The sequence below is a fragment of the Eumetopias jubatus genome, unplaced genomic scaffold, assembly GCF_037043125.1.
Source record: "Eumetopias jubatus isolate StellerSeaLion01/CBP00866 unplaced genomic scaffold, mEumJub1_p1.0 scaffold_4, whole genome shotgun sequence".
NCBI lineage: Eukaryota > Metazoa > Chordata > Mammalia > Carnivora > Otariidae > Eumetopias > Eumetopias jubatus.
In genome coordinates, this window is record NW_028274810.1 from 56,582,191 (window position 1) to 56,595,688 (window position 13,498).

General features: G+C 43.1%; 1 protein-coding gene across 5 annotated transcripts in view; it reads right to left on the reverse strand.

The window, feature by feature from the left end:
• PATJ (PATJ crumbs cell polarity complex component) overlaps positions 1-13,498 on the reverse strand; it is a 335,447-nt gene that overhangs the window by 6,486 nt on the left and 315,463 nt on the right. For all 5 annotated transcript variants that reach the window (XM_028106828.2, XM_088022976.1, XM_088022975.1 and 2 more), the window contains one exon: positions 3,041-3,147. In XM_028106828.2, the coding sequence (XP_027962629.1) occupies positions 3,041-3,147 (107 nt within the window). The remainder of the gene's footprint in view (positions 1-3,040; positions 3,148-13,498) is intronic.

A 13,498-nucleotide genomic window follows, 5' to 3' on the forward strand; every position in this document is an offset into this window, starting at 1 on the left:
AGCTTACTTTTACATTTCCCGTGTCACGCGGGACTGATGAGCAGTATGTCTTTAATGACCTGATGTTTTAGGGGTTTCTCTTTCATAAAACTCACTGTTTTTTTAATGAAAAATAAAGTCATGATGCTGAGCTTGTCACAGAACTCTTCTATATGCTTAGTTTTTAACCTTGACACTTACTGTTTAAAGCTGAATGAGACTGCCTTTATATCCTTAAAGAAGGTGCGGGCAGACGGAGAGGTGGGATAGCGCTCAGCTTAGGGGCAGACCGCCAGTCTGCAGGTGGGCTTCTGTGCAGGATAGGGGCGGCCAGCTCAAAAGCTCAGCACATGGCTGCTCCTTTTCTGCCCGAGTAGCCCCACACACCTCACCCACCACTTCCCCCTAGGGGACCCAGGGTGGGAACTCATTCTTCCAAGCCCCCCTTCCAAGGTGATGCTTTCCTTTGGGAGAGTTAGCCGATCCTCCTTTGTATCCCTCTGCAGTGGGGCCAGATGTCCACCACGCACTCGCTATACTGTGGCGTGCTGCTGAGTCATTTTCTCCTCTACCACACTATGAACTCCTTAAGTCTCTGTCACCTGTCACCTCTGTTCCCGGCTGTCTGCATTGCACTTGTCACAAACTCAGGATCATGACTGTGTCCGTGAGAAGCGAAATCCAGGATAAAAGAGAGAAACCAAGGAGAAGCAAAATGGATAAAGACTGTTTGTTTCAAATGGGTAATTCAGATTTTCAAAGTTTCGTCCAGTGTGGAAGTCTTCTCTCTTAGAAATAACATGGCTAAAAATTAAATGATCTATGTGGGCTCAAGTTGTTTAAGCTTAGCGAATGCCAATTTCTTATTCCCAAATGCCCTTGTCCAAAGGGTAAAAACCTAAAGGAACCCCGGGATTCTGGCGCCTGCTGTCTTCCTCGTCGGGGGTTCATATTTACACATTGAGCGCCGCACCTGGTTTGTGGCAGCATGCATGTCCTAGGGGCAGAGCTGTGTGATACAAACTCAGCTGTTCACGGATTTAGAGAAATCTGCAAAACTGGGATATAAGCCACCTTTGCATACGCTGTTTTGTGTGACTAGAATATTCTTCCGTCTCCCCCTGCCTCAATTTTGCCCGGCTTATTTTCGGGTGGATTTTCAGCTGGTTCACACCGATGTACTTACTGGTTGTTTACAGCAGGCAGTCCATAGTAACTGCTGAACATCCATGTCCTATAAATTGCTAACTGTTTTCAATACCACTCCTGCTTATTCCAATTCTTTTAAAACTAATCCGAAGCAGTAGTGTCTCCAAGGACACGCCCTAATAGGGTTGTGCCCCACTTCCATGGTTTCACAGCACCCTGTGCTTACTTATCTTTCTCGTGGAACGTGGCTCCCCTATACTTATCCACTCTTACAAACTTGGATTTATGGGTCTGTTTTCCCAATTCTCTGGCAATTCCTCGAGGACTGGGGCAATGCTTTCACCTATGTTTTTTAAGTTTGAATCCTCAGAGCCCAGTCCTTGTACAGTAGCTGGCCTTCGGAAGGTGCTCAATAAAGATCTGCTGAAATAATGATGAATTATCCCCAATGGCCACATGGTAATGATGTCATGAATAAGGCTCCACATTTCATGACTTCGTGGCCTTGTCAGTATTCTCAGGCATGGCGCACTGGCCAGTCATGAATTGGATTCATGGTTCCTCTTCCAAACGCAGCCCCCTGTTTCTAAGGATATTGAAGCAGGAATCTAGATGTCCAAAGTCATTGTTTTAGAGCTGGGCCGTGGGAGCCACCAAATCATTAGAGACCATAATTGTGCTTCTTCGTGATGAGAGACCTGTTTTTGCGGGAGGGTGGGGGGGTGGTGGAATGTAACTCCACTCCTCAGTTGGCAACATCAGATGGAGTTTGCCTCCATTTATCTCACATTTTCAATTCGTTTTAATTTACTTTCATATAGAAGACTAATAAAAAAAATCTCCAAATGTTAACAGCAGTTGGATTATAAATAATTTATTTATCCTTTTATGCTAGTGATTACAGCCAGGAGCTATGGCTCCTAGCAAAGGAACCAAGATTACAAGGGCATCTCTGCACTTCCATAGGACATCAAAGGATGCTAAAGGTGCACAAGCTACCCTTCCTATAATAGGGTCAGGGCCATTGTAACTTGCAAATATAATTTTATGTATTTGTCATATTTTAATAGCATGCATTTATTACTTTCATAATGAGAAAAAAGTAAAATGAGCTTAAGTTTAATATTCCTTCCTCAAGAAAAACAAACTCAAAAGTATCATTTAAGCTGTGAAGTACCAGGAGAAAGTTCGAAATGTCTGTGATCAACAGCGCTTTCCAATGAAACATTCAGATCCATCAACAAGCATTTACTGAGCACCTACTGGTGACCAGGCACTGGCAGTACTGAGAGGCATAACTTTAGGCAGCATTTCTGAAAGTACAGCATTTCTGAAAGTACAGATCCTCTGCCGATCTGTAGCAAAACTGCCCTGGGGAATCCACTGCAGACCACCTCATCAGAGTCTCTGAGAATGGGGCCAGAGAAATGAGCCATTTTCAATATGCTCCTTGGATATTTAATGTGCACATTCCAGTGTGAGAAACACTGCTTTCATGAACAATTGTAACAGCAATGATGGGTTTTAATGAAGAATGCCAGCAAGTATAACAATAAGATTTAATCTCAGAACAAGATTTTAGCTTAGAATACACAGTTCCCTGCATAATAAAGCAGGGTGCACCTGGGTTGTAAATCTGTGATTTCTTAAGGAAGAAGGAACCGTGTCAAAGTAACCAGATGCAGTGTGTGTGCAGGCCCTTGAGAGCAGTCTCTTAAGAAGTTCTACGTGGAACCAAGCCTGGTGAGAAATCAGGAAACTTTGGTGCATTCCTGGAGATTCTCTAGGAGTTAGGAAAGGTAATGTGTACTTCATCCCTCTTCTTCTCTAGAGAGCACACTCTAGATTCTGGAAAGGTCTCGCTGAGCCTTGCCCACACACGTAATAGGCACTTTGCATCTAGCATACTCACTCTGTGTCTTCTGGGTGGTGTTCAGCAGTGGGAGAACCAAGGTGGTAGCTTGTAGACATGTTTTCAAGCTGAGTTGCTATGGCGCTTATATTGGTATCTGCTACAACCTGGGGGAAAATTAGAACAAGAAAATTCACTGTAAGTCAGGGGAGAATTAGAGAAACCATATGATATTCGATGACTGGTTCTCATCCTCATCGGACTCAACCTGTCTGCAGGATGGATTATTCTCTCAAACTACTGTCTTCATTTGGCTACCATGACACCATACTTTACTAGTTTCCTTTCTATCTCCTGAACCGCTATGGGAGTGCCACAGGCTCCGTCCTTGAGTTTCTTCTCTCTCCCATTTAAACCTCCTCTTAGTTAGCTCATCTTATCTTGTCTCTCCCTGCTTGATCATCTAAATACCATCTATGTAATACCAATCTATGTAATGATAATTCCTGAATCTGCATCTCCAGCACCACCTCTTAACTCCAGATTTCTCTATCCAGTCACCAGTTAGTGGGATGTCCAGCAGGTATGTCAAAGCTAACATGCTAGCAGCACTGAGCCCACCCCCTCCGACCTCTGCTCTGGTAGTCTTCCTCATCTCAGGTAACTACAGCTTCATTCTTTCAGTTTCAGCAAATGCCTCGGTGTTGTCCTTGACTACTTCTCTCACAACCCACATTCAGTTCTCATAAAATTCTATTGGTCTTTTTTTTTTTTTTTAAGATTTTATTTATTTATTTGAGAGAGAGAGGGAGAGCACAAGCGGGGGAGGGGCAGAGGCAGAAGAAGCAGACTCCCTGCTGAGCAGGGAGCCTGATGCGGGACTCGACCCCAGGACCCTGGGATGCTTAACGACTGAGCCACCAAGCGCCTCTCTATTGGTCTTTCTACAAAATCATCTCTTGCCTGGAGTTCTACAAAAGCCCCCTGGCTGTTCTCCTTGCTTCAGCCCCTCCCCGACTCACTCCATAGCAGCCAGAACGGTCCTGTTCAAACTCAGCAGATGATTACACTCCTCTGCTTAAAACTGTCCAGAGGAAACCCAGCTCCCTAAGGTCACAAGCTTAAGTCCTTACTATGACCCACAAGGTCATCTGCAGGTAACCTGCCCAGTGATGTCTCTGCTTTCAGCTCTTAACATTTTCCTCTGTGGTCACGGTGCTCCAGCCACACTGGCCTTCTCGCTGTCCCTCTAACATGCCAGGGGCGTCTCCACCTCAGTGCTCTGCCAGTGCTCCGCCTTCTGCCTGGAACACTCTGCGTTCTGCACGGGTGGCTCCTTCACTTCCCACAGCTCCTTGGCCACTGTAACTAAAATTTCCACACCAACACCCAGCCCAACATTTCATACCCTCCTCTGCTTTGTGTTTCCTTCTCACCACCACTACTGTCTAATAAACTTTATCTATTTTACCTTATTTATCTTATTGTCTGTCGCATCATATTAGAGTGCGAGGGCAGGAAGCTTGTCTGTTTCAGTCACCACTGTATCCTCATTATGTACAACACTGCCTGGCATATAGATGCTCAAATAATATTTGGTGAATGAAAGAAAGAATGAATGACTATCTCTGACTCCCTATTATTTGTTTTTTTTTAAGATAGTTCCAAACAATAGTACATGACAGGTAAACATCCACTTTATATTTGTGACCTGCAAATAACATTCAAAAGCATTCAAAAGAAATATGGTATAGCTCCGACAGCTCATACTAGGACACAGAATGAGGTCTGGAGTTCAGTTTCTGCCATTTAAATGGTGCTGTGCCTGAATTTCAGCTTTCTCATCTGTTGAATGGGAATTATAAAAGCCTGCCTTGTATACTTAGCCTGGAGATGCCTTCCATCTCCACTAGTTCTGAGCTTCTTTCTCCAGAGCTCCTGGGCTACTCCTGTTTCTGACCAGTGGTTCTTCTTATAGGTTATAGTCGTCAGTGCACTAGTATGGAGTGAGGCACCTGACACCAGTGCCAAGAACTGGATTTGACTGCAGTTTCAGAAAGAGCCAACAGAGGGCACGGCTGCCTAAACGGCTAAGTTTAGCTGCAACTAACAAATTAACAATAGTAACAATAGAGTTTTTACAACAAGGAAAGCAAGGGCCAGCCCTGGTGAGTCAGAACACATTGTGGTGAAATATCCTATTCTGGGGGAAAACACAGCTGTGTGCAAGTTATGGAATCTTCTCGAAATACCATCATATACAGAATGGCTGAATGAACTGGGCAAATATTTAGGATAAGAGACAAAGAGGAAAAGGTAGGTTTGCCTTGACCACAAGAGCCCCTCCACTTTCCATCAGCCCTTTCTGTACTCTCCCCACAGCAAGTGTATCGGAGAAGTCGTCTTTGCATATATATGACCTCTGTAATCTCAACCTACACCACCTTCATGAACCACTCCATCCCAGCAGCCATCCCATCACCAGACCTAAACTTCTATGGCCCACTTTCTGGCCTTCCTCCTGCTGCTGGGGCCCACTTTTCCATCTCTTGGCTGTTCTACTCACCACTGTGGCTCAGTCCTGTGCCCAATTCCCACATGCACACTCAAGGTCTAGGTGACAACGTATATATTCCCATAGCTTTACTTTTTATTTTTTTAAAGATTTTATTTATTTATTTGACAGAGAGAGACACAACGAGAGAGGGAACACAAGCAGGGGGAGTGGGAGAGGGAGAAGCAGACTCCCCGCTGAGCAGGGTGCCCGATGCGGGGCTCGACCCCAGCACCCGGGGATCATGACCTGAGCCGAAGGCAGACGCTTAACCCACTGAGCCACCCAGGTGCCCCAAGATTGAAAATACTTAATTGCTCACTGGTGATGACCGTCTAACTAGAAAGGATGCCAGGATGCTAACCACACAGGTGCTTACTCTCTGAGTATCAACCTGATACATCATCCCTCTCTCACCTATACCATATGTAATCCACCACCAAGTCTTCTGGATTCTACCTCAAAAATGGTTCTCAAATCCGTTTCCTTTCTGCCTCTGTGGTGACCATCCTAATCAATTCATCATCATCATCTGCCTTTTAACTGGCATCTCCACTCATCTCTTCTATACAATAGCCAGTTACCTTTTTCAATATAAAATGGATAATGGCACTCTCCTGCTTAAAACCTTTAGGTGGTCTCTCTCTGTACTTAGAATAAAATTCAGACTCCCTAATTATATCCACAAAGGTCCTCCCCTAGCCTGCTCCTCCAATCTCATCAGTTTCCTTCCACTCCACTCCACATTCCAGTTCTCTCTGCCCACAATCTGCCCCCTCCCCCCGCAAAAAAACACCAGTTGGCCTGGTATCAGCTTACAAGTCACATTCCTTATACAAGCCTTCTTTACTACTGGTGCTTAAATTAATTTCTCTTGTTTTCCTCTCCATAGCACTCCCAGAATATTTCTCACAAATTGTTATGATACATATTTCCGTGACTGCTAACAGGTCTCCCCCACCTCCCCATCACAGGATTCATGAGGGTAAGGACTGCTTCTTACTATTAACATGCCTGGCATGTAACAATTGCTTAATGAGTATTTGTGGAGTGAATGAACCCAAAACCTTCCTAAGGAATAGGGATTATGGGACTCAATTTTCTGAATTTCCACAGAACAGAGTGAGACTGATAGAGGTTACAAGGAGATTGGTTTTGGGTCCTTTTAAGGAGAAAAAAACTCTATAGTTAGGCCGTTACAGAATGGAACGGCGCAGCTTGTTAAAGCATGAGCATCCTGCCAAAGCAAGCATTCAAATAGAGGCTCAAAATCTATCAATTTGGGATATAGCAAAGGGGATTCCTATATTTGGTGGGAATTTGGACTTGTACTCTCAGCTAGCCATAAACAGACCATCCATTATGGGGCTGAAGAAAGTCAATAAAAGATTGTTTTCTCTAAGGTACCTTCAAAAGCCAAGTTTTGATGGCAACCTGCTCCTTTCCTTGCCCATTTGCTCAACCTAGAACAGCGCCACGACTACTGAGTACCAACTGAGCACTTACTTTATGCTAAGCACTCTCCTGAGTCCCTACAGAGGTAGGTACCACTATTATTTCTGTACTTTAGACAAACGAACCTGGAGCTGAGAGGTTTAGTAACTTTCCCAAGGTCAGTTAAGGAGTGAAGGCTGGTTTCACTTCCGTGTCATTTCACTCTAGAATCTTGTGCTCTTAATCATATGCAGTGTTAGGGTACAGATCTGGTCTTGGACTCTCACATCAGGCAATCTCACACTGCATATAGTTACATACAGTCTAGATATGGCAGTCAGGGAGGAAGAGGGGTAGAGAGATAGTTGAACAAGCAGTTGCAAACAGAGCAGACCATCCTGGTGTGTGGTTGACAACAGGCGGGAAAACTCCCTGGCTCTCACAAGGTATTATAAGAAGAGGGCTCAGGGCATGGGAGATATACACCCATGGATGTTCTAGAAGGATCTTTTTTTTTCTTTTAACTTTTAGAAAGAGAATACACTTTCAAGAGTCCATGAATCAGCCATATAAATTGTGAAACCAAAGTCACAGTTTTATTTGGGTAAAAATTAAATTTTTTTATCCAGCCAGAAAATATAAAAATACTTCTAACAGCCCCATCTTACAGAAAAACTCACATCCCTCTAAAATCTGAAGGCCTCGGGCGCCTGGGTGGCTCAGATGGTTAAGCGTCTGCCTTCGGCTCAGGTCATGGTCCCAGAGTCCTGGGATCGAGTCCCACATCAGGCTCCCTGCTCTGCGGGAAGCCTGCTTCTCCCTCTCCCTCTCCGTCTCCCTCTGCCTTTGCCTCTCTCTCTCTCTCTCTGACTCTCATGAATAAATAAATAAAACATTTAATAAATAAATAAATAAATAAAATCTGAAGGCCTCTTGCTTACCCCCAACCCTGAAATAAAAAGGACCTTCCACCCATTGATGATATTAAATCCAAGGGGCTTACCTAGGTTCCTTGGAGCTATTCAAGCTCCTATTTTGTAGGAGTGGAAGCCAAGAAGCTAGATGGGAAATGTGAAGGATTTTCACTGATGGCTTAGTCTTTTGTAGGAAGACAAGGAGACCATAAACCCATCACCCCTGGAATGACTTATAGCCCCAAGGTGTCTCCATTAACCATCATTAACCATCTTGGCCTCAGAGCTGACTGGTCTTCCCAGGGATAGATTTGTGAAAGATGATAATCCGATCTATCTCAGAAGGATGTGTATGTTCAGCTGGGTACAAGTCCAAGGAGATGTGGCCCATGAGTCTTAGTTCAGCCCTGTGTCAGAAGTGTCTTCCCCCATCAACACCACGGACTGAACAACATGGAGGCAAGGCTGGGAAAGGTCTATTTATGTGTTTTGAAGGGGGAAGACAGACTAATGGGAGGTTTACTCATTTTTTTTTTTAAAGTAAATCTATAACTCCTGGGTACAAAGTTCTGTGGTAGTTCAGAAGTAAAAAAAAGGGGGCAAGAGTAGAGGGAACCAACGGAAAGCAGATGTGTTCTGTCCCTGCAACGGACAGGCTTGCAGTTGATGTTATCTAGTGTGGGGGGCACACTAGATAACACATGCTGTTCAAAGTGGAGAGAGGAGAGGAGAAAGATAGGGTTTCTGGGTAAAGCAAAGAAGGCTTTGAGGTCCTCAGACAATAGGTATTAAGGTCTGAGCAACTTGAATATGTGGTTCAGGAGCTGTGGTGTCCGGAGTCCTTGGACCCAGCTACAGCCAGCTCCATTTCCGCATTACTCAGATCAGCAACCTTTCTTCTCATCCCTCATCCTGGGGACTGGAGATATGGAAGATGTCTTCCTTGCTTCCCACTCACCCATCAAGACCATTCACCTGGTTCAAAACCTGTGGGTCCTTTATGTTTTTCTTTACTGCTGCACATAGTGCTGTTACATATATCTTGAGTGGGTCTTTAAGACAGATAACTAGATGCGGCACTGCTGGGTGATGGGTATGCACAGAGGAAATGGAATAGATCTTCTGAAGCTGCCAAGTGGCTGCAGCAGTTTGAACTCTTACCACCAGGCTTTGATGATTTGTTTCCTCACCTTCTCCCCAACCTTGTTAGGATCAAATATTTAATAAGTGCCTACTCGAGGAGAGGGAGGTCACTGGTCTGAGGGAGGTTGAGGAGGAAATCCCTGTACCTGAGGAGAGGGAGACGTGTGAAATGAAGGAGGAGGAAGCCACTGTAACTGAGGGGAGAGAGACTCGTGAAATTAAAAAGGAAGAAGTCACTCCACCTGAGGAGGGGGAGACTTGTGAAATGAAAGAAGAGAAAGAGGGAGTCTCTCTGAGACTTGTGAAATGAAGGATGGGGAAGAAGTCCTATCCTCTGAGTGTAATGAAAAAGCAGAGACTTGTGCATCATTGGAAGAAGAACCAATAAGGATGTTTCTCCCTCCAACTGCCCTTGCCCCTCACAGTGTGTTTCCCCTCCAAATGGATTCCCTGGTCAAACTGTGTTTTCCCCTCCAGGAGCGTATTTATTCTGATACGCTTTCTCATGCCTTGGCTTCTTGTGACATTTACTAATTTAGGTTAAAAGCAAAAACTAAATTCAATCAGAATTGTATGTTCTATATTAAAATGATGTATGCTTGATACTTTCTAATTGGGTAATAAAGCACAGGATTTTATTGCATGGACCCTAGGATGAGTACCTTTCCTTAAAAATAGGTTTTAGGGGGCACCTGGGTGGCTCAGGTGGCTCAGTTGGTTCAGTGTCTGCCTTCGGCTCAGGTCATGATCCCAGGGTCTTGGGATTGAGCCCCGCATCGGGCTCCCTGTTTAGCAGGGAGTCTGCTTCTCCCTCTACACCTCAGCCTAACTCCCCTGCTTGTGCTTCTTTCTCTTTCTCTGAAATAAATAAAATCTTAAAAAAAAAAAAGGTTTGAGGGATTGTTTTGGAGAATTGAGAAGTCGAAATATTTTCCAGATAAGTAGGATTATCACAATGTACAAAAGCTTGAGCTCCTTGCTTACAACTTTTCTGAGCTGCCGATCCTGCAGAGGAGTAAGATTAGCCCTTAGATTTGTTAGGAGTCAAATCTTGCAGTACAAAATACAAACTCAGCACTCATACCCAACCTGGGTCCTAGACCCATAGTGTGGATATGCTGAAAACCGACAGGAAGGCTGTCAAGTTAAGGTGCTCTCTGAGAAAGGGGGCATCTTAAGATGGGGCACAGAAGAACAATCAAGAAAAGCTTGCCTTGGGCGCCTGGGTGGCTCAGTCGTTAAGCGTCTGCCTTCGGCTCGGGTCATTGTCCCAGGGTCCTGGGATCGAGCCCCACATTGGGCTCCCTGCTTGGTGGGAGGCCTGCTTCTCCCTCTTCCACTCCCCCTGCTTGTGTTCGCTCTCTCGCTGTCTCTCTGTCAAGTAACTAAATAAAATCTTAAAAAAAAAAAAGCTTGCCTTGTCCCACACCTGATATTTGGTGTAACTTAATGAAGTAGAAAGCACATCTGCTTCAAGTTTTTACTTCGAATCTAATGACACTGATTCCAGGGACATCAGAGTATACTGACTTCAACGTATCTGTTTTTAAAAATATAATGGTTTGTAGTGTCAAAATGTTTTAAGTTTGGAGTAAAATAAGGGGCCAGGTGACTGCTAGTGACATTACCATCTAGTGGCACACATCTCAAATGCCACCTGGAAAACCACCCCGTTTCCAGGGTTTTAGAAATGTTCACATCTGCTGACCTCAAGCCCATATTACTATAATGAAAGTAATACAGTGCCACTTATTTAATGCTTACCATTGGCAATCTGCTATTTTATTAAACATTACACCTCATTTAATCCTCACAGTGACCTTGGAAGAAAGGAGCCATGATTCCTATTTCTAGAAAACTGAAGAGTTAAGTGAGAGGACTCAAACACATGACTTTCTGACACTAAAGACTACTTGTTCTATAGAACTTCCCAGCGTCACTTGGCTTTCTATCCATCATGACCTCCACAGGTCAGCTGGTTACATATCAGAAACACCTGGGAAGCTTTAGACTCTCTTGAAGTCCATGCCACATCCCAGACCAATTCAATCCCTGTGGTAGACAGAGGAACCAGTACTGGAATCAGTGACCTTATTGCACAGCCAGGTTAAGAACTGCTCACAAGCCTCTCCTTTACTGATACTCACATGTGCCTTTAGATCTTGCCCTGCATCCTCCATCACACACCTTTTCTGTTTCCAACCCAATCCATCTTTCTCCTCTAGTAGAATTTTTCTGGACCGAATTGGTAACCGTGCTGATTAGTTTGCTATAATTTCATATCTTTTAACTCAATCATCATAGCTCAGCAACCCACTCAACGTGACCAACACTTTTTGGGCCAGGCCCTGTGCTAGTGGCACAGACATTACTTTGGATTGGTTCACGGTTTCAGGGGGCAATGACCCCCAGGCACTCCCTATTCCCCAACTTTTTGGTTGGAGAGTTTCCAAACAAAGGATTTCACAGGATTTATAAAGAGGGGAAAGGTGGGGTGACATGGATATTCCAGGCATAGAGAGTAACATGCTTTATTCTCTCTAAATAATGCACCACTCCAGTGGGTCTCAGGTTGGCTTCTCAACTAGCAGCAGCATCACTGCAATGATCATCATTGAACATTTTTTTCTTTTAAAGATTTTAAGCAATCTCTACACCCAACGTGGGGCTTAGACTTACAAACCTGAGATCAAGTCTCATGCTCTACCAACTGAGCCAGCCAGGCACCCCTTCACTGTAAAATTTTTAATCTTCTTTTTCAGAGGTAATATCATCCCTACCTTGTCTTCTATTTCCTTTGCTCCCAACTACTCCTTTGCTATTGACCTGCCACCAACTCTGAAAGAAAATCAATTTCTTTAAAGATTGCCAGTGATTTATTTACCAGTTATAGTGACTTTTCCAGCTTTATTTACTTCTGCTTCATTGGTAAGTGTGCTATTTTTAAAATTCTTTTCTCCTTAAGTGTCTGGAACCTGTAATCTTGACTCCTGGTTCTTTTCTGTCTATTTTTCCAGGATATTTCTTTTTGTGTGCACATGATAGAAAATTAAATAGTACAGCACATGATAAAAAATTCAACACTTTGACTCTCTAGAGACACACTAAACATTTCTCTTTTCAATTCTAGAGGTATAAGCTAAGTAATATGCTTATAGTCCTGTTTTAAAATTTATCGTCTTGTTGATGTCTATCAACTCCCTATTTCAACAGATGAAATATTCTAGTGGATGAAAATTTAGCTTGCCAAACTCTTCCACTTTATATTAAAGTTCTACTTGTTTCCTGTGTTTCTTTATACTTATATATATTCTATATACTTTATACTTAAACCTCTGTAGTTCTAACAATTTCCAACAATCTCTTTTATTTCAACTTTAAAGATTTACTTCTCATACTTTCCTCTCCACTAATACATCCCAAATAACCATGATACTAATATGTCATGCATATGATGTTTGGTTGTATTGGTTTTATTATTATGACTTACAGTGTTTATATAAATGTTATTTATACTCAGTTAACTACTGCACTATGATTACATTTCCTTTTCTTGGTACAAATTTATTTTCTCCAAGGTAACAATGACCTTATTTTGTTTAATTTTTATATACTTATCACTGAGCCCCAAATTTTCCCAGTCATCTCAAACTTCTAATTTAGTTAAACAGATGAGAGAATTCATCTGTTCCTTTTCTTTCCTTCTGATGCAGAGCCATCTCTCTTAGAGTGTCTTCTCCCCCTGCTCCAATTTGGGCAAGTTATTCTCTATGCTCGCTACACAGCTGTCCTGGGACTTCCACGTTTCTCAGCATTGAATCCACTGGCTTCCCTCTTTCTTACTTGCTCTTTTGCTGGAGTACATCCCAAAGTAATTTTCTCAGAAATATACTGCTGAAAAAGAGGTGCCATTTGAATCTCTTGTTCTTCTGTAAGTAGCTTATACGTTTCTCTTTGAAAAGTTTACAATGTATATAGGTATTATATTTATTTATCCTGCTTACTGATTCACGGACCTTAGGCTAAGATTTATTTTTCTTTCTTTCTTATTTTTCTGTTTCTCTTTTTGCAACTCCTATTTGTTGGATATTGGATCCCTTGAATTAATCCCATGTCTTTTTCACTTCCATTTTCAATTGAGGGTTCAAAAAGAAGTCACTGTTTTCTCTATATTATCTTAATAAATATGACATCTCTCTCTCCCCACAAACCAGCAGGTGGACCCTCTTATATCAATTGTGTGTGTGTGTGTGTGTGTGTGTGTGTGTGTGTGTGTGTGTGTGTTCTGGAGAATGTCCCCAAAGGGTCTCCCAAACTACTTTGTAGACAGACCCTTAATGAATCTCCCTGACTTCAGACTCTTTCCCCTGCCTTTCCTACTTGCTGTTGACTTCAAGCCTTTGTCTTGTCTTTGTCACCACTGTTTTCATTCATTTATTCAACCAGTACCTATGATATATAATGTGCCAGGCA